Source organism: Trachypithecus francoisi, unplaced genomic scaffold (assembly GCF_009764315.1).
Source record: "Trachypithecus francoisi isolate TF-2019V2 unplaced genomic scaffold, Tfra_2.0 Lachesis_group8, whole genome shotgun sequence".
NCBI lineage: Eukaryota > Metazoa > Chordata > Mammalia > Primates > Cercopithecidae > Trachypithecus > Trachypithecus francoisi.
The window spans coordinates 116,957,288-116,978,691 of NW_022681473.1; the positions used below are offsets into that span (position 1 = coordinate 116,957,288).

The 21,404-nt window shown below is 36.4% G+C and overlaps 1 protein-coding gene and 1 non-coding gene across 6 annotated transcripts in view; both read right to left on the bottom strand.

Moving 5' to 3' along the window:
• Positions 1-21,404, bottom strand: part of ARHGAP32 (Rho GTPase activating protein 32) — a 310,104-nt gene that overhangs the window by 12,322 nt on the left and 276,378 nt on the right. For all 5 annotated transcript variants that reach the window (XM_033208053.1, XM_033208055.1, XM_033208054.1 and 2 more), the window contains 8 exons: positions 11,911-12,013; positions 10,415-10,559; positions 9,891-9,973; positions 6,087-6,194; positions 5,363-5,508; positions 4,393-4,588; positions 2,607-2,752; positions 461-532 (listed from right to left, as the gene is read on the bottom strand). In XM_033208053.1, coding sequence (XP_033063944.1) covers positions 461-532; positions 2,607-2,752; positions 4,393-4,588; positions 5,363-5,508; positions 6,087-6,194; positions 9,891-9,973; positions 10,415-10,559; positions 11,911-12,013 — 999 coding nt within the window. The remainder of the gene's footprint in view (positions 1-460; positions 533-2,606; positions 2,753-4,392; positions 4,589-5,362; positions 5,509-6,086; positions 6,195-9,890; positions 9,974-10,414; positions 10,560-11,910; positions 12,014-21,404) is intronic.
• LOC117081821 lies at positions 17,430-17,533 on the bottom strand. Its single transcript, XR_004436303.1, has one exon. It is a non-coding gene; the product is annotated as a U6 spliceosomal RNA (small nuclear RNA).

Sequence of the window (21,404 nt, forward strand, 5' to 3'; positions counted from 1 at the left end):
CTAATTATCCTTGTAGATGAGGACCACATGTAATCAATCCAATCTATGAAATTTAAGACCAGGTTAGCCATTTGCAAGACAAAAGACTACTGGTCTAAATATCAAAACTGCTTAATTATACACTTTATAAAATTATGCTCCCATTGTAAAACCTAAAGGAAATAGTAAAACACATGTTTTCACTAGACATTAATAAATATAAATAGGTTAACTTGAAATATTTCAGCTATTTTTATGTAAACTGAATAGCAGTCATGCCAAAAATGAAAAGATTAAAGACTGCTACCATGTGAAAGCATCAATGAATTTTAATCTGAATAATACTAAATAGATACTAGTATTCCTAGGAAATGAATTAATAGCCTACTTATTAAGCACAGATATATGAAAATAAACTCAATTGCAGTATTCTTTTATGCAATACATTGTAGAATAAAATGACTGATGCTTTCAGTCTTACCATCAACTGCATGGAGAGACGTAAGAGACTCCTCACTTTTAGCTGAACGGAGGGTTCCTTCTGCCCTGCCACCTGAAGAATAAAAAACAAATAGTGTGAAGATTTATTATTTGTTACATATGTGGTTAATGGGATCAGTGTTTTTCTTGATACATTTAAACTTTTGAGAGTGATTAGCTGTACATTTTGACAGCAATTTAGAATTCTATTATATGATGTGTTATACTGTTCTTAAATGGTTTCCCATGTGAAAAATCTCTTTTCTAAAGGATTATGAATTTGAGCATAGAGATTAACTAAGATGCTTCTTTCTTTCACATTTCCTGAAGACCAATATGGTATCTTGAGATGACATCATACCGGATGTAGAGTGGGCCTTACACCCAATGACTGGTGTCCTTGTAAGAAAACACAGGGACACAGAGACGGCCATGTGGACACGGAGGCAGAGATTGGAGGGATGCTGCCACACGGCAAGGAGTGCCAGGAGCCACCAGGAGCTAGGAAAGGCAAGGAAGGATTTTTCCCTGGAGGCTTTGGAGCGAACACAGCCCTGCTGATACCTTGATTTCAGACTTTGAGCTTCCAGAGCCACAAGGGAAAAAAAAAATCTGTGTGTTTTTTACCACTCGACTTGTGGTAATTTGTTACAGGAACTCTGGGATATGAACACAGGTAACTTTACGTACACACGTGAATCTTATTCGCTCAATATCTTCGTCTTCTTTAACCCCTTGGCAGCACTATGAATGCTTTCTTTTTAACCCCTTCTTCCCCTGCTAAGGATAACATGCATCTTTTTTTCTCTGCCTACCTTTATAATCATTTCTTCTTACTCTCCTCTCATGACAACTCTTCCTTTCTCATCTTTAAACATTGTTTCTCTCCAAAATTCAGCCCTCAACTGGCTTCTTTTCACTCTGCTCCCATCTCTTGAAATACCATTCTTAGTCCCTTGTCAGTTAGGTGAATCCCTACTTCTCCTTGACAACCCATATCAAAGGTTGTATTTTCTAATCACTAGCCCCTCGTCTACAAGAGTTGACAATTCCTACTATAACTATCTCATGTAACTATTTCTTTTATTTTTTAAGAGACAATGTCTCGCTTTGTCGCCCAGGCTGGAGTGCAATGGCACAACCATAGCTCACCACAGCCTCAACCTCCTGGGCTCAAGCAATCCTCCTACCTCAGCCTCTAGAGTAGCTGAGACTATAGGTGTGTGCCACCAAGCCTTGCTTATTTGCAATTTATCTTTTTCTTTTTTTGGTAGATGCAACGCCTCACTTTGTTGCCCAGGCTGGTCTTGAACTCCTGGCTTCAAGCGATCTTCCCGCCTTGGCCTCCCAAAATGTTGGGAGTGTAAGTGTAAGCCATTGTACCTAGCCCAAACCACTATTTCAATAACTATGATTCTGCGCTAAAATTTACTTTCTTACACGTATGACTTCCCAATTTGATCTGGAAGGCAGAGGTGGTACCTTAATTTTCTATCTGCAGAGCCTGCTATCAAAATAGTTAGCACGTGCTCTACATGACTGCAAACTGAATGACGAATTAAATGAATTGAACATTATACTTCAAACACTACCTAAGAAGAAAGTACTACTATTCTTCCTAGATTCCGAAGTTGTTACTATCAATAGAACATGGCTTTTAAATTATTTTTAAAAGAGCAGTTTTTCAACAGTAATAGATTTATTTGATCTAATAAAATACTCTATTAATGAGACTCCTAATAAATAATACCTTCTTCAGCTAAAAGAGTTATAAACTTGAAAGGTATGTTGAAACACAGTTTTGAAATTTTTTTAGATCTGTAAATATACAGATCGATAAATTTAGATACCGTAGCAGTATTTATTTACAACAATATACAAGGTATACGGGAATTTAATCACATTAACACTATATATATAGTTTCCTTAAGAAAAGAAATTGCATACTTCTACATATTTATATATCATTTATATAATATTACTTTTCAGTTTAGGAATAAAGAATTGGTGAAAGAAGACACTCCATATGTGTGACACAGCTGTGAACATGTTACGAAAGCAGATCATAACAATAGGTGAAGAATGTGCCCAGAGCAACCAAAGACCATCATGACAGCATCAGAAGTGAGAATCTCCCAGGCATTCACCTTTCAGAGCCATGGCTTTCATCTCTGAAGGCTCACTCTCATTCCGCTGCAGCTTTCGTTTAGAAACAGATGATGATTTCCCCAAGTTGAAAAAGGAACGCCAGCTACCCACAGGAGACTTTTTCATCTTATTTTGAGGCCTCTTTCTATGAAAGAGAAAATAATCAATCAATATTAAGATAGCCATGGGTCTGTCTTTTCTTATAGAAAAGAAATGAACACATGACAGAAAGAACCAAACAGCCTGGAGAGGCATAAGTGAAATAGTAAGCAAACATCCACCTTCCAGACAGCACACTCTACACAGTGCAGCCAAAGCAGGAAATGAATATTAAACATGCGGATTTTAGATTAGTAACTATTTTCACAAAGATCATTTTTATACATGTCTTCATATTTGGATCCAACCTCACAAACTGCAAAATAAGTGGGAATAAGATGTATCTGGGAATAGGAAATATTAAGTGTCCAAAAATAATACAGAGTTAAAGAAAATGATTTAGGTGTGAGTAGAGAATAAAGGCAAAAAAAATAAGACAAGGATTAAGAATAATAACAAACATATACCCAATGCCAGGTCCTGTGCTACCTGCCTTATATGTAATATCTCCTTTAAATCAGATATAACCACATGAGGTAGGTACTATTATTCTCATTTTGCAGCCAAGGAAATTATGACACCAAGAAGTTCAAATAACTTCCTTAACATTACAAAACTATTAAATGATGGAGTCAGAATTGGAACCCAGGCCTATCTACAACCCAATATCTACTCTCTTAACTACTACTCCATAAAGAAATCTTTGAAAAAATTATGGAACTAGAATACAAAATCAAGATACTGAAGACAAACTCAGGATGACAAAGTAAAAAAGTATGTTCCGACTTTTCGTTGACAGAGTATTTTTAGTCATAGGAAGTGAAAGGAAGTTAGAGGAGTATACTAAAATACGGGAAGAACAAATTCTAAAGTTATATTAGTACTACCCAATCCAGAGAATCAAAATCCTTACATTCATGTGTAATAGCCAAAGGAGTAGCAGAGACATCAAAAATAACTTTTACATACATTAGTCTTCCTACTATAACCTAGTAAAGAAGATACAGAAACCATGTTATTATCATTTCTTTAGAGTAACAGAATTTCAGAGCTGGAAGGGACATTGAAAGAATGAACTGCTGCAGTGGTTCTCAAGTCCTAGCAGACATCAGTATCACCTGGAAAGTTAGACGAATGATCAACTGCTGGGTCCCACGCCCAGGGTTTCTGATTCAGTGGGTCTAGGGTGTGACTGGACGACTGGACAATGTGCACTTCTAATAATTATCACCAGGTGATGCTGATGCTGTTGGTTGGGAGACCGCACTAGTGATCTCTTCTAACCTTAATGTGGAACCAATGTCAAACAAGTCACTGTCCATTCCTGACTTTCTGAATAAACTGTTCAACACAGCTTATTTCTAAACAAATTGATAAACAACATAGTTCAGAGAGAAAAATCAACCCTATATAGTGACAGTATATCCCCATTTTTCCAAACAGTTTTCCCTATACAACTGCCGTGCTTCTTTTATAAAATTACATGATGTTGTAAAGCAAGAATCATGTGTATCATTCCCCATGAGGTGGTAAGTATCATCCATATTCGAATAAACAGGTTTCTCTGGGATTAGCCTAGAATTCGATAGAGTAATACTAAAATACAAAATTAAAAGCAAACTAAAAGAAAATAATAGGACATAGCTATGAAAATCATATCCTAAAATAGGATTTAACAAATTTTACCTTTCAAGTGGGAACTCAATTATGGTATGAAATTTCCCCTGAAGTGCAGCAGGTCCTTCTCCTACTTCAATATATTTATTTTCCGTCACAATTGGAGAATTGACCTGAGCTTGTGTTCGTGCCTGGGCCTCTTCCAATGTCAGCAGTTTGGTGGATGGAGAGGACACCAGGAGGGACTTGGGTCTTGATAGAGAAGCTTCAAAAAGAAAAGGAAGGTGATGAAGAGAGTCAACTATGTGTGAGTGGATTCAATTGGTTAGTAACTATCTCTCCATCTCTCTGCCTATCTGCTGTTTCAAATTTGCTTCAAGTATTTTAAATAGCAAAACCCATAGTGCTTTATATTAAATGAAAAACTGAAGATGACATACCAGAGGCACACATACATGCATATAAAACTCTTTAATAACTGTTTTCCTTTCTTAAAAGATATGAGAAAAGCTTCATATTAAATACAAAACTGAAGATGACATACCAGTGATACACATACACACATATAAAACTCTTTAATAACTGTTTTCCTTTCTTAAAAGATATGAGAAAAGCTTTATATTAAATAAAAAACTGAAGATGACATACCAGTGACACACATACACACATATAAACTTTAATAACTGTTTTCCTTTCTTAAAAGATATGAGGAAAGGTGATCAATCACTCAGATATTTTTAGTTTTGGAAGGAATTTTTCTTCTTCTGTTCCATTTTATACTTTAATATACCTCAATAACGAATTACAAGTTTTTTAATGTGTCATGAACTTAGATCAAAATAGGTCTAATATGTAGTATTCACTACATACACACAAAATAACTGTCAAATTGTGCATTTTGGTAAGCAGCCATACATTATTAGCTGCCTTATACCAGCGACATGTTTTTTTTTGTTGCGATAAGAAATGTGTGGTTTTCCACTTCTTCAGAAGTTCAGACACACACTCCTGGTAGGGAAAGAGCCCATCTGAGTCGTACCTGCCCCTTCCTGCATGACCATGCTGATTTTGCCACTGAAGAGCACATCAACGTGATTCAGGATGAACTCAACAACCACAGACTGAATTCTCACTTCCATGAAAGCTGCTGTTCCACTGAAGCAGGCAGATTCTATCTGTTTTGATCTGTGAGGTAAACATTTTCACCACAGAGTTGTAAAGATAGCATTCGTAAAGGGCCTCTTTTTTTAAACGTGTAAATCACAGACAAACAGAGGAAGAAATTATACTTTTTTTCTTTTTTTTGAGAGCGAGTCTCACTCTGGCACCCAGGCTGGAGTGCAGTGGCACGATCTCGGCTCACTGCAAGCTCCACCTCCCAGGTTCACGCCATTCTCCTGCCTCAGCCTCCCAAGTAGCTGGGACTACAGGCGCCTGCCACCACGCCCGGCTAATTTTTTGTATTTTTAGTAGAGATGGAGTTTCACCGTGTTAGCCAGGATGGTCTCGATCTCCTGACCTCATGATCCGCCTGCCTCGGCCTCCCAAAGTGCTGGGATTACAGGTGTTAGCCACTGCGCCCAGCCCCCAGAAATCATACTTTTACTGTCCCTGAGGTAAGGCCCAGTTGCCTGTTTTAGGGAGACGCAAATAAAAAGAACAGATTTGTTTTATCTTTTAAAAATTTCCTTAAGGAACACTGATGAATCAGCCTTTTATTTAGGATTAGTTGTACTAAAAGTCATAAGTGAAATGCAAATTACCTTAACAGGTTTGGAGCCCAAACAATTGCTAGATTTTTTGCATGCATATTTGTGATGGAACAATAGTCAGCTAGAAGAGACAAATGTCTCATCAGGAACTCCAGTGTTCTGAAAATAAAACACAACATATTAACAGAAAGAAACATGATGGAGCAGTATAGAACATAAAAATCTACTAATTAATTTCTAAGTTTGCAATAGCAAAATGAAGAAAGGGACTGTACAAACCCAAGAAAACTTTTTTCCTGCTTAACAGGTTGAAATATTACTTATTAGAAGTGAATCCTTCACCAAAGCTAGTTTCTGGAACAAATAACATTTTGAAGTTACGCCATTCTACTTGCAGCAGACACACTAACAGGAAAGGACTTCAACACTTCTATGAAAGAAAACAGTAATGTCTCAAAAGTCTAAAAACAGTTAAAAGAAAAATTCCAATAGGCATTAAGGGGAGAATATTTGAGCAAAGGATATGCTTTTGAAATAAAGAGCCTAATTCAAATACTCATATTCTGGTTTATCTTGACTACTTAAAATTTGCTTTACTTAAACAATTCCATATATATTGAGATTAAACAACAGGGAAGAGTATTTCTGAGAACAAAACATGAGCAGCTTAAATGTAAGTTAAATCAGGTAAGTGCCGAGTGTGTGTGTGCATGTATGTGTGTGCTTGCGCGCATGCGTGCATGCATACACAGAGGTATTATCTATTACCTAGCATGTCTCAAAGTGTCCTACCTAACAGTACCCAGGGTAAAACTATTAAAGACAATGGGCTGGGTGTGATGGCTCATGCCTGTAATCTCAGCAGTCTGGGAGGCTGAGGCAGACAGATTACTTGAACTCGTTCAAGAACAGCCTGGGGAACACAGTGAAACCCCATGTCTACAAAAAGGATAAAAACAATTAGCTCGGTGTGGTGGTGCATGCCTGTAGTGCCAGCTACTCGGGAGGCTAAGGCAGGAGGATTGCTTCAGCCCAGGAAGGCTGAGGCTGCAGTGAGCTGTCATCATGCCACTGCACTCCAGCCTGGGTGACAGAGTGAGACCCTGTCTCACACACACACAAAAAAAGGGACAATGAATGGGAGACAGAAATACAAGGCTTTATTACATGAAACAGTAATAAAAGATAAAATGTGGTCTACAATGAACCACAAAGATTGAGATGGACCTAACATGAATTTGAGAGGAAAAGGAATATAACACTTAGACTCGGCATTAGGCATTGTTCAAGAGGCTTTTACCAGCAGTCTCATTTAATTCTTGTAAGAGCTCTAACAAGCACAAGATTACCATTCCCCTTGTACCAAGGACAAAGTCAAGGTTGCCGGGGTTCCACAGACTAGCAGTGGTAGTGCTGCATTTCAAATCAAGGTCAGAGTGGTTCCAAAGTGCCTGCACATTCAAGGGCACTGCAGTTGCTTTACAGTTAAAATGGTAATTCTCTGTCTCTCCTGTATATAATTAAGTAAGGAAAGATAAACCAAAGTGAGGTTGGCCTGGGTATGACATAGAGGTGAGAAGCTTGAGAAATGTATTTAGAAAACCATGTAAAATTTTATTACTCGAGGAAGGTGAATGAAGGGAATGATTAAAGGACTTCAGAAATGTATTTTATAAGAATTGCAAATTTAAAAAACCAAAGACATCTATTTGGTTTGCCTATCTAATTATAAAGGCGTTTTTAAAAGTTAATGTAGAATTTTAGGATTCCACAAAATGAGCACTTTGATATTCAGCAGATGAGACTGCGAATTGCATAAAACTTCGCAACCTGGAATGTAATTTGGATATTGTAGTCTAATATTGAGAATAAAATTTAGATTTCCAGAATTTCACTGCCAGGTCATTATCCTGTAATAAAAAACATAATCTAGATTCCACATAAAAGGATGGCCCTCATAGTAATATTCAAAATCGGAAAAGGAAGGCCGGGCACAGTGGCTCACACCTGTAATCCCAGCACTTTGGGATGCTGAGGTGGGTGGATCCCCTGAGATCAGGAGTTTGAGACCAGCCTAGGCAACATGGCAAAACCCCATCTCTACCAAAAATACAAAAAATTAGCTGGACATGGTGGTTTGTGCCAGTGGTGCTGGCTACTTGGGGAGCTGAGGTGGGAGAATCACTTGAGCCTGGGAGGCAGAGGTTGCAGGGAGCCAAGATTGTGACACTGCACTCCAGCCTGGGTAACAGAGTGAAACCCTGCCTCAAAAAAAAGGAAAAAGGAAAGACCCCATACCACCATATACGTAGATTAAATATGCAAATTGTGAAAGGTTAAACAACATATGGCATATCCAAATGAGAGAACACGATTGAAAATTACGCTTTTCAAGAACATCTGAGGAATTCAGAAATGTTGATGTTAAAATTTTGGATAAAAAGTCCACCAAAAGATATATAAAGTAGGAGATACACACACATATAAGTTATAGTGAAGAAAAGAGTAACACAATATATTGTATACATTATAAATCAGGAGATATACATGTACACATTAATAGCAGACAAGGTATAAAATCCAGGTAGGGCATATATGCATGGTAAGTAATATAATATATATTAGAAGACAGGCAAAGAGGATTATTAGGATATATATACATTTAAGTATCTATAGTCAAGCTATAAAATAGTGTACAGAAGATATAAAATATATATGCAGTGTATATTATTGAACATCTATCTGCAAGACTCTATTCTGGAAATACAGTGATAAACAAGACAGAATTCATGACCTCAAGTACCTTATGTTTTAGAAAGACTGCATACAGATAGTCTCCAACTTACAACGGTTCAATTCATGATTTTTTGACATTTATGATGGTGCAAAGGTGATAAACATTAAACAGAAACCACAATTAGAATTTTTTTTTTTTTTTTATGGAGTCTCGCTTTGTTGTCCAGCTGGAGTGCAGTGGCACGATCTCGGCTCACTGCAACCTCCACTTCCCAAGTTCAAGCGATTCTCCTGCCTCAGCGTCCAAGTAATTGGGATTATAGGCACACGCTACAATGCCCGGCTAATTTTGTATTTTTAGTACACATGGGGTTTCTCCATGTTGGCCAGGCTGGTCTCGAACTCCTCACCTCAGGTCATCCACTCACCTCGGCCTCCCAAAGTGCTGGGATTACAGGTATGAGCCACGGCACCTGGCCTATAGTACTGATTTTTGAAACATATACATAAGCAATGTCATTTTGAAAAAAAAAAATTACTTAATTTGCATATTACTAGAACATCTGCTGAATTTAATTTCTTGTCAATAACTGGAATTTTAAAATGTATCTTTTGTTTCTTTGCACACTAGAATCTAGTTTCTACTGTTTTCTTTTTCTAACTGGCAAAGTAACCTTCAATTTTATTCTGGCTTTCTCAGACATAGCACAAATATTTCCAAGAGTCCAAACTAACACACAAATCAAATTAGGTTTTAAAAAGTAGCAACAACAATAAAACCAAAGAAACTAAAACAAACAAAAAACCCCCAAGTTTAGTCAGCCATCCTTTTGTCCATCCATTCATTCATTCATTCAACCTTTAAGTACTTATAGAATGCTAAGCAGTGTGCCAGGCCCTGGGGATCTAAGGACAAATGAATATCTATACATAAACATATATATATATATATATACACGTACACATACATCTAGTGTGTGTGTGTGTGTGTGTGTATATAATGGAAGTTTAATTAGAACTCCAAGGAAGTTTAAATAGAAATTCAAAGGGAAAAAAAAAAAAACGTTTACAGGTCAACTGACTTCTACCTCTGCCTGGTATTTACCCACTGTGGCTGACCTGTAGTGTGGTGGGGGGAGCTGCTGGATGACATCGTGGATTTTTATCAGCCTTTCTTCGTCTGTTGCTGCTGAAACTGCATCCTAGAACAGTTACAGTACAAAATAAACCAGTGAGCTCTGTTGGTAACAATGAAAGTTCTTCACTTACAATTCAGTTTTCACTCTGAGATCAACTTGCTTTGCTCTTGGATGCGAAATGGCGAGGAAACACAACATTGTATTAAGGAAGTCAACGGTTTCCACACAGTGTGAACACTGAGGTCTACGAAACTAATTTTTAAAAGGCTTGATGGTAATCAGTACTAAGGGTGACAAGACTAGCAGCTCAAAGTCAGAAAGCACAGAATGACAATGTGAAAACAGCAAAGACTACTGACTAGCTGGCAATATTTCTTTTTTTTAAGGAGTCATTTCGGTCACAGAACTATTTCTTACATGTGACCAAACCAATGGTCACGTGTTTTGAACAAAAGCACAGTAAAGTTCCACAAAGAATTAGATTCAAAAGTAGCCTGTACTCACAGAAAATTTCTCATACAGCTGGTAGGTAAGCAGAGGGTTTGGGAGTTCCCGGAAGTACAGCTTACATAGGGAGCCCACAGAATGGATGTCTTGAACATACGGTTCTTTCGTCAGGTCGGGGACGTGCTCAGAGTCAAATTCATGGCTGACATAGAAGAGGACAAGAAAATTGCTTGATTGAGGAGAGCAAATATGTGTCTTAAAAACAGAAAGCATAAGCCCCAAAAGTGTTCAGCTCTATCTCAGTGAGTTGCAATCATCTTCCATTTATTATATTTCATTTAAGTTGTGTTTGGACTTCAGCAATAACTGGATGTCTTAGTACAAGACACATGTCTTTCCATGTGGAAATTAAGGGCACAGCTTTAATATTAAAATGAACAATAGCCTCTGAGATACATATGAATGAACAGCTCTTATAGTACAACAGTCTGAAAACAGGACTCCTAATTGCTAATGCCTTGAATATCCAGTATTTTGGCAATTCCAGAGAAGAGCATTGAATGGCAATGGATCCATGAAAACTTATGAACAGAAATTCCTCAGATACAAATTGTACAACACAGAAATGTTTTCCTGAAGCAGGATAAAAAAAGTCAGAAACAACATAAAGCAATTCCTAGCTAACAACAAATTTTAATAGGCAGGAAAATGTGTATAATTAGAATGAAGTAAAATAAAAGTTGTACACAGAATACTAAGGGAGATTAAGCTCACTCTCCAGGAGGTTAATTAATACTAATCCACAGGCATGAGACCACTTACCATCCACCTAGAGGATTAATGTGTGTGTACAATATGAATATAAGATTTACTTTGTCTTAAACTGAAGACTGAAACTGTCTTTAGTACAAGAACTAATTTATGTATTTTTCAAGCCATATATTCCCCAAAACCGAGATGGGTTCTGTGATCCATTAAAATATTAAAATCTCTACAGAATAATGGCAGTTACCATGTACTACAGTAAAAAAGAAAGGGTAATGGCATATCAAGAACAATCTGGAATCCAAGAGATTAAGCAAAAATAAAATATTGCTGGCACAGAGTTTGTCACTGTTTTTGTCTCAGAGAAGATTTGGGGAGGACGTGAAATATGTAGAGATGCATACTTGAACATATACACAGAATCAGGGTCAAAGGAGTTTATAAAATGTTCCATTCCCATCCATTTTAATTAACACCTAAATAATAATTCTATTATAATGCAAATTTTCTCTCTCATGGCTGTCATTGGTTCAAACTCAATTTGCTAAAATCTTCAAACATTATAAAGAGACAAACTACAAGTACTGAAGAGATTAAGGTGCACGGTTCTCTGATACTAGATGAAAAAAATGCCATTTAGAAAAGTATACACAGAGAATAACACAGATATTGTTTCCTATTTTATCTAAATTATCTTTAATGAAAATAGGTTACCAAAGTAAGTGAATCCATTTTAAAATATTTTCATTTTAATTAGTTGAGTGAAAAAGTGCCATGTAAGATTTTACCGTAGTCTCTGGATATTGGAGGCAACACCAGAAAGACGATATATTCCATCCACAATGCCATATCTCTCAATGAATGCTGTGCAGCTTTGAAGAACCTGGGGCACTAAAGAGGATTTTTAAAGAAATAGATTAAATTGGTAGTATTCATTGGAACCAAAGTCACCAAAAAATAAGATAGTCTTAGTTCACAAAAGCAAAATAAAATTTGTAAATTAAAGTTAAAAGGGGCAAAAATTAATCCACTACAAAAAATGATGAGGGTATATTTATTTAATTTCCCACTTGAACTAGATAACTAATTCCTGAATAATCAAGACTGGTTCTATGTCATGATATTTAACTGAGTAAAAGAGTTCATACATTATTAGGACAGACTCTCTTCTGCAGTAGACTCATTTAGATCATGTTACAGTTACACATTACAGTAGAGTGAACTGTTTAGTCCTAACACCATGCCAGATTTTAAAGAAATACAGCTGTTCAGCTGACTTTCAGATACAGCAAATGAATATATAAAGTTAAATCTCAACAATATAATTGCTTATAAGTGCTGCAAAGTTTTGCTTCTAAAAAAGTATCTTCTATATTTTCATAGTTAATGCAAATTCTGACTTTATTCAATAAACAAAACACCAATATAATACAAAGGCCAAGGCAATTTCAAATAGATAGAATCTTGTAACTTCCTGGCCATATTTACATTAACTTTACTGACATTTTGCCTTTATATTATCAGCTCATGACAAAGGGCACTCTCTCTGGTTAGCTCCATGAATATACACTGGAGAGCTATGATGGGGCATGCAGAATAGAACAGAATTTTCAAAGTATATGATACAAAATTTTATAACCATTCAAACATTTATAATAGCTGAGAATTTAATGTTAGTTGTTTTGCAATGCAGATTGATGAGTTTACAGACTTTAGTACGATCGTTTGATAGGGTTAGTTAAAATTCTTGAAAAGAAATGCTTGGAAAATTTGGTCTGCAAAGAGCTACTATACTAGAGATGAAACATTCAGAGTGGCAAATGAAACAAATAAGACATTTTAATTAGATAATTTTAGTGAATGTATTTCATTAACAGTATATTGTCATTCCTTTATTATTACAACCAACTTTTCCTTGGTTTTCCTGACTTTTGCTGTCCTTCCTGGAGTCCATCTTTAAATTCTGTCAGATCCTATAACAACATTTAAAACTTAACCTCCTTATCTTTGATTAAAAAATAAATCAGAAAACAAAAACCAGCAGCTGATAGTATTAAGTACTAAATATATGCCATGCTAAGAACTTTACAATGGATACTCTCTGATTTTCAGAGAAATCCTACAAGGAAAGTACTATCACATTCCCGTTTTTACAGAGAAGAAAATTTATCTTAGAGTAAGTTTTACCCAAGGGCAGGCAGGAAACAGTGGCAGAAGTGAGAGATTCCAGCTCAGGCAGTCCAAGTACAGAGCCGATGATTTTGTTTTATTTCACACACAAACACATACACACACACACACACCTTTTTTATTATATAGATATATAGATAAGATATATATATATATACACACTATATATATATTTTTTCTTATTATACTTTAAGTTCTGGGGTAGATGTGCAGAACATGCAGTTTTGTTACATAAGTATACACGTGCCATGGTGGTTTGCTGTACCCATCAACTTGTCATCCACACTGGGTATTTCTCCTAATGTTATCCCTCCCCTAGCCCCCCACCCCCCTGGCCCCCCCACCCTGTGACAGGCCCTGGCGTGTGATGTTCCCCTCCCTATGTCCATGTGTTCTCACTGTTCAACTCCCACTTATGAGTGAGAAGATGTGGTGTTTGGTTTTCTGTTCTTGTGATAGTTTGCTGAGAATGATGGCTTCCAGCTTCACCTATGTCCCTGCAAAGGACATGAACTCATCTTTTTTTATGGCTGCATAGTATTCCATGGTGTACAACTCTAGGCCAAGTGAAGTGTTACCTTTTGCCATACAAACCAATCATCCTATGACTTCTTCACAAAACAATTTCCTCTAGCTGGACTCTCTCCCATAACCCTCTTCATATAGAAAATTCTTGTCTATTGTTCAAAATCCAGCTAAACTATCACTTCTTTATTTTTATTTTTGTTTTTATTTTTTGAGACGGAGTCTCGCTCTGTCGCTCAGGCTGGAGTGCAGTGGCATGATCTCGGCTCACTGCAAGCTCCACCTCCCGGGTTCACGACATTCTCCTACCTCAGCCTCCCGAGTAGCTGGGGACTACAGGTGCCCGCCACCACGCCCGGTTAATTTTTTTTTGTATTTTTTAGTAGAGACTGGGTTTCACCGTGTGAGCCAGAATGGTCTCGATCTCCTGACCTCGTGATCCGCCTGCCTTGGACTCCCAAAGTACTGGGATTACAGGTGTGAGCCACCACGCCGGGCCTAAACTCTCACTTTTAAGCGAGCCTTCACTGAATATCCACCAGTAGACGTGGCTGAGCACTATGTTCCATATGCTCATAGAACAATATTTCAAATTATCATTTATTTGTTTATACAATTATTACCCTTTTCTGACTGCAGGTTCTTCAGGAGCAAAACCATGCATCATTCATCTTTGTATATTTAAAACTCAGGAACACCGTCCTGACACAATGTGTAAAATTAGCAAGTGAATTAATTTACCAGTGCCCCGAGAGCCTGAAATAGTCATTATCTGGTCAAGTTAGCTGGGAAGGAACCTTAGTTTTCATATGGAACTTGTTCATATGAATACATTTTCAACTATATGCTTTCTGCCTCTAAAAATATTCAAGACTTTCGTAACAAGAACAGGTTATGTTTATGTAGTAAAGATGAAGGGCAGGTAGAATTGCTGGGTACTTCTTGTGGATTTAATTGACATTAGAAGCAACCTTTGTGTCGAAATGATATGCAAAATATATAGTATCTTTATAAAAGCTTGGGTTCTATTTCTAACATTGTCCCACCAATGATAACCTTGGTGTCTTAGGTTTCAATTTTAAAAACTGGAAGTGGAATAATAAAATTTGGGGCTAGAAAATTTCAGTCACCTGCTTCAAAGGGTATATTTAGAGATTACTGGGATAATTAACATCATTCTTAGGAAAATAGTTAAAATTCTTTCCTGTAAAGCACTGAGAAGATGCTTCTCATCATATATGCTCCAAATTAGCATGCTAATTCACCCAGGTACACAGAAGGTTTGTCTTCGAGAAAAACCCTTCAGAGCACAGTATTTTATTTCCATATTATCAGGCTCTCCCAGCACACATACATTTTTCATAAAAATAAGCTACCCTTTATTAAAAAAAAAGCATTGGTAATTTTCATTGGATGTGTATATTTATATGTTATTAGATTCATATCTGTTTATTCTTCCAAATAAGTAGGAAAATATTGAAAATATGGAGAATTAGAGGTCTTTTCCTGATAATATGACCAAGTATCTACACTCGTAATACTTCATAGCAAGCATCTGAATCGTTTTCTTATATTTTGTGTTCCCTGAGTAGAAGGACTGAATGTCTACACAACAATCACATAATGAGCTTAATAAACAAAATTACATAACTATTACTTATAAGCTTAAGGGAGACAAATGAGTCATTTAATATAAATGGGTGGCAAAATGAAAGAAAAGCATAAACTTGAATCTTGAAGAAAGGAGAGCAGAAACTGAAAAACAATGTCTGAAGAAAAAAGGAGAAAAGATCTGTTTTATTTTTGTACGAAAGAGTAGGAAAGCAGTATAAGAATCCAATATATGATGTTTTGTAAAAAAAAAATCCTAGTTTTAAAAAAAAGCACTTTGCTAGCTACCCCCAAACCATCTAACAAATCAGCCAAATGCACACCAAATAATAACCCAGTCAAAATATAACATTAGAAACCTCCAAAATGCTTCCTCCAAAAGACGGTACGATTTTCAGAATCATTCCCACATTCTCCACATAATACACTTCTGATTTACTTTCATTTTACATTCTTAGTTTTAAAAATATCATCATATGACAACAGAATAAGAAGTATATATTTAAATTAAAATCGATGATCCTTAAAACTAGAATATAGCTAAAAGAAGTAAGAAATAAGTATGACAAGAATTGATCTTTGATTTTTTTTTCTGGACAGTTTTGGTTTCGTTTCGGCTCTTTTCTCTTCATTCATCCACTTGCTCACTCACTCATCAATCATGTATTTATTAAATCTCTTCTATTTTCCAGGCATCATGAAAGCATTACAGATACAGATGAAAAAACTCAGTTTCAGTTTCAGGGAAGTGGTTTCCAGGCTAAAGGGACACAAGTACAGTGTTACTTATTAGAATGTGCATCATGATTCTACCTAATACGACTACCTAAAGGATTAATTTCTGGGGTTATTTGGGCCTTGCCTTTTCCTACGGTTCTCTGATCTAAAATTTTGTGCATATACCACAACACAGAAATATGTTCAGGCAACAGAGAATCCTCTCCGAGGGTTTCAAAATATTTGTAATATTTTGTACCAAACATAATTTTACCTAGTTTTATATAAACCTCTCACTATTTTGTTTTAGTGATCTCAATTCAAATTTTTAACGAAATTCAGTTTTAAATATGTACAGCAAAAAAAAAAAAAAAAAAAAAAATACTAAGTCTTATGAAAAAAGATCAATGATACCAGAAAAAGACATTAACGTCACAACAACAACAACAACAAAAACATTTTAAAGCTATAGTTAGGGATGCCAAAGTAGGCTGGGGGCAGGGGCTCATGCCTGTAATCCCAGCACTTTGGGGGCTGAGACAGGTGGATCACCTGAGGTCAGGAGTTCAAGACCAGCCTGGCCAATATGGTGAAACCCTGTCTCTACCAAAAAATACAGAAAAAAAAAAAAATTAGCTAGGCATGGTGGTGGGCGCTTGTAATCCCAGCTACTCAGGAGGCTGAGGCAGGAGAATCGCTTGAACCTGGGAGGCAGAGGTTGCAGTGAGCCGAGATAGTGCCATTGCACTCCAGCCTGGGCCACAAGAGCAAAACTCCATGACAAAACAAAACAAAACAAAACAAAACAAAATAAAACAAAAGGATGCCAAAGTAAATGACATATGAGTATAATCTATGCTCAAAACAGGTGCTATGTACGCAGATTTTTATTTATTTCTTTTTTGTGTGGGCAGATTTTTAAACAATCAGTTCCACAAATAACTGTGACATAATGTTTAATAAACTCCATTATAAACACTGCTTTGTGATAGCTAAAACTCTGTATGATTATCCTGAATCCTGATTGAGCACCAGGGACCACACATAAAAGAATAAAAAGGCAATGGCCTTGTCAGGTTCCTATGTGACTTCTTACAACACTTTGAACAGAAGACACAGGTCAAGTTTGTCACTTGCTCCAACAGAGAGGTACTCAGAAGTTCAGAAAGTATAACAGGATAATCTCTCTATAAAGCTGATTTTTCACTAGGAAATATTCAGAGAATTAACCACTTACCAAAACATAGTTTTTAAACGATTTTTATTTTATATGGAATACTTCACGAATTTGTGTGTCATTTTTGTGCAGGGGTCACGCTTATCTCTGTATTGTTCAAATTTTAGTATATGTGCTGTCGAAGCAAGCACATAAAATGTAATTTTGATATGAGCTTCCTTCTCAGAAAAATCTAGTGCAAGGTTAATTTTGTTTAGGGTAAAGACACTATGTTAAAGTCTAAACTTTGAGAAAGACAATTGTATGATACATATCAATATTATATACACTGTATGTGTCTCATCTCTCCTCACAATTATGTATAACCTTATGAAGAATGGAAACATAACTGAAACTTCTAAGTACAACTAAAATTGAATTGATATTTGAAAGCTAATGAGCATGGCAGGACAAATTGGAAAACTCTCTTTCAATTTCTTTTTCTTTTTTTTTGAGATGGAGTCTTGCTCTTGTCACCCAGACGTGATGGTGAGATCTTGGCTCACTGCAACCTCCACCTCCCAGGTTCAAGCAATTCTCCTGCCTCAGCCTCCTGAGTAGCTAGGATTACAGGCATAGGCCACCACGCCCGGCCAATTTTTGTATTTTTAGTAGAGACAGGATTTCACCATATTGGCCAGGATGGACTTGAACTCCTGACCTCAGGTAATCTGCCTGTCTCAGCCTCCCAAAGTGCTGGGATTACAGGAGTGAGCCACCGCGCCAGGCCTTTTTTTCATATTAATGATCACATCTAAGCAAGGTTTAACATGTTACATGTCATTAAACATGCCATGTTTCCCAGGCTGGTCTCAAACTCCTAGGCTCAGGTGCTCTTCCCATCTTGGCTTCCCAAAGAGCTAAGATTACAGGCATGAGCCACCACACCCAGCTCCCTATGAAGTCTTAAAATCCGAAAAAACTGAAATTCCTCACATATTCATTAAATCAAAGACAAACTACTAAATCACTTGGTTATTTAAAAAGTTTTATTTCCTAATTAAAATTTTAGTTAATAAACTTCAAAGGTTTCCCTTCTCCTGCTAATTTAGGCTTCATTTGAATATTCAAATGAATATCCGTCTTATGAATATTTATTCATTTATTACCAACCCTGATGAAACAGGAAATTATTTTAATATGCCAAGTATAATATATCTGACCTTGGTCTTCGAGGTTTCTGGCTCCTAAGGTTTACTGAATTTCAACTACACTTTAATGTCACAAGTTAATTTTTTTCTAGTCATTTGCGTTTAACTTGGCAAAGAGGGATTAATGAATTATTAAATTCATTTCCAATATTCCTCTAATTTTTTTAACTGAAAAAGCAAGACAACTAAGAAAAAAATCTAAACAATATTCTCTAATACTTTACTATAATTATATTCATTTTTCATATCACCTAAGTATCCAGACTTTCAAAAGTTGTATCTACTATTTATAGATAATATTTTTCAGGTTCCTACATTGTATTCAAACTTATTTGATTTATTTATTTAGAGACAGGGTTTTGCCCTGTTGCCCAGGCTGGAGTGCAGTGGCAGGATGATAGCTTACTGTAGTCTCCAACTCCTGGGGTCCAGCAATCCCCTGACCTCAGCCTCTGAACTAGCTAAGAGTACGGGTGTGTGCCACCATGCACAGCTCGTTTTGGTTTTTTTTCCTGTATAAATGGGGTTTTGCTATGCTGCCCAGGCTGGTGTAAACTCCCGGCCTCCAGCGATCCTCCTAACTTGGCCTCCCAAAATACTAGGATAACAGGCATAAGCCATCTCACCCAGCCCAAACTTAAAATTTTTAATAGCTTCAGCATTTATAGAACATTCCCCCGTATGGGTCTGGTGGCTCACGCTTGTAATCCCAGCATTTTGGGAGGCCGAGGTGGGTGGGTCACTTGAGTCCAGGAGTTCGAGATCAGCCTGGCCAACATGGCAAAATCCCACCTCTACAAAAAAAATACAAAAATTAGCTGGGTGTGGTGGTGCATGCCTATAGTCCCAGCTATTCAGGAAGCTGAGGCAGGAGGACAGCTTGCGCCCAGGAGGCAGAGGTTGCAGTGAGCTGAGATTGTGCCACTGCATTCCAGTCTGGATGACAGAGTGAAACTCCATTTCAAAAAAGAACATTCTCCCAAAGTTGGGTATTTCATTTTCTTTGTTCTCATACATTATGCTATGATGAACACTTTTATTTCTATTTAATTATAACATTAAGATAAGTCCCTAAGGATGGATTCCTTAGATGAAAGGAACACTATAAAGTGTCTTGCTATGAAATGTCAAGTGTTTTCCAAAAAGGTAGTGCTAACTCAGAACTTCCTGAAACCAATGATTCCAAACCTACTGGTAAAAATCACTGCTATATTTATGGCACTGGATATCATAATTTAGAAAAATAGCTTTGTTATTTTAATATTTACCAAAGTAAAATGGTATTTCAAAATTGCCTAAAGATATATTTCCATGATTACAAATAGGATAAACATTTTTCTGGGTAATGTTTGTATCTTTTCTCCATTCTTTTACTCAGGAACTTTAATCTTCTAAAAAATCTGAAATGATATTCTCATACACTATAATAGTAGCATTTCATCATATTCAAAAAATGATTATATTTCCTGGTCTATGGTACCTCTCCCTCTACATTGTTATTTTTCATTATATGAAAAGTGTATATATATATATTTAAGCATCTCTTTATGTTTTTTGTTTAAATTTGAGAAAGCTATTTATTTTATCTCAAAACAAAATCAGTTCACATTGGCAATTTTATAAGTTTAAAATGGTTAACTTATACTTTTGAAGTTTATTTTCAGGATGATGAAGTGTGAATTTTTTTCAAAACTGCTATTTAATTATCTCAATATGTATTATAAATAGCTCTTCCATGTGACATAGTTCTAAAACCATACTTTTTTCACAATGGATTCTTATGTATAGTAACAACTATTTCCGAACACTCTAAGCTGTTTCACTCACATTTCATTCTCTGCACAGAACTCTGCCTTTAAAAAAATTTTTTTTTTTTTTTGAGACAAGGTCTTGCTCTGTCACCCAGGCTGGAGTGCAGTGGTGTGAAATCAGCTTACTGCAACCCCTGCCTCCCAATCTCAGGTGATTCTCCCACCTCAGCCTCTCAAGTAACTGGGATTACAGCTGCATACTACTGCGCTGGCTAATTTTTGTATTTCTGGTAGAGACCAGGTCTTGCCATGTTGTGTAGGCTGATCTCGAACTCCTAGGCTCAAGCTATCTGCCTGCCTCAGACTCCCAAAGTGCTGGGATTGCAGGCATGCGCTACCGCACACAGTGAAAACTCTGCTTTTCTAGTTTTGAATATTGTTTTAATATATAGTAAAACTAGTAAAACTCCCATCCTATCACTGATTTTTTTCTTTGACATTGTCACTGGTTGAGTTTTCCATGTGCATTTAGCTGCAAAAGTAATCCTCAGGGGTTTTTTTGTTTTTGTTTTTTAGGGATCTGCATTAAGTTGGTATTAATTTGGGAATAACATCTGTTTGAAATAACATTTTGTCTACTCTCTCAAGAAACACGGTACAGTTTGCATTAAATTCCTAAGTCCATTGATATTCTTTTAACAACAAGTAAGACTTTAACTTGAACTTGATACTATCAACTCAGTATTATTAGTATAACTTTACCATTGTTTTTCACTAATGGTATTCTCAAAAGGCACAATGGGTATTTCCCATACTAATTTGGAATTTCACAATCACCTATTTCTGGTGTTTAACAACATCATAGGTAGATCCTACCTTCATCTTCTAGCATTTCTGAAGGAGATGCTAGAGGAAAGTGCTATTTTAAAATATAAAAGGAAAACTCCTATTTTTCTTTCCCTCCTATCCATCCCACCATCCAACAACTAAATTCTTGATTCATAATTTATAAAGAAAGGAATATAGATTCCTACAAAAAATAAAATACAGATTCTCTACAAAAAATAAAATGAAAAATAAAAATGAGCCAGGTGTACTGGCACATGCCTGTAGTCCCAGTT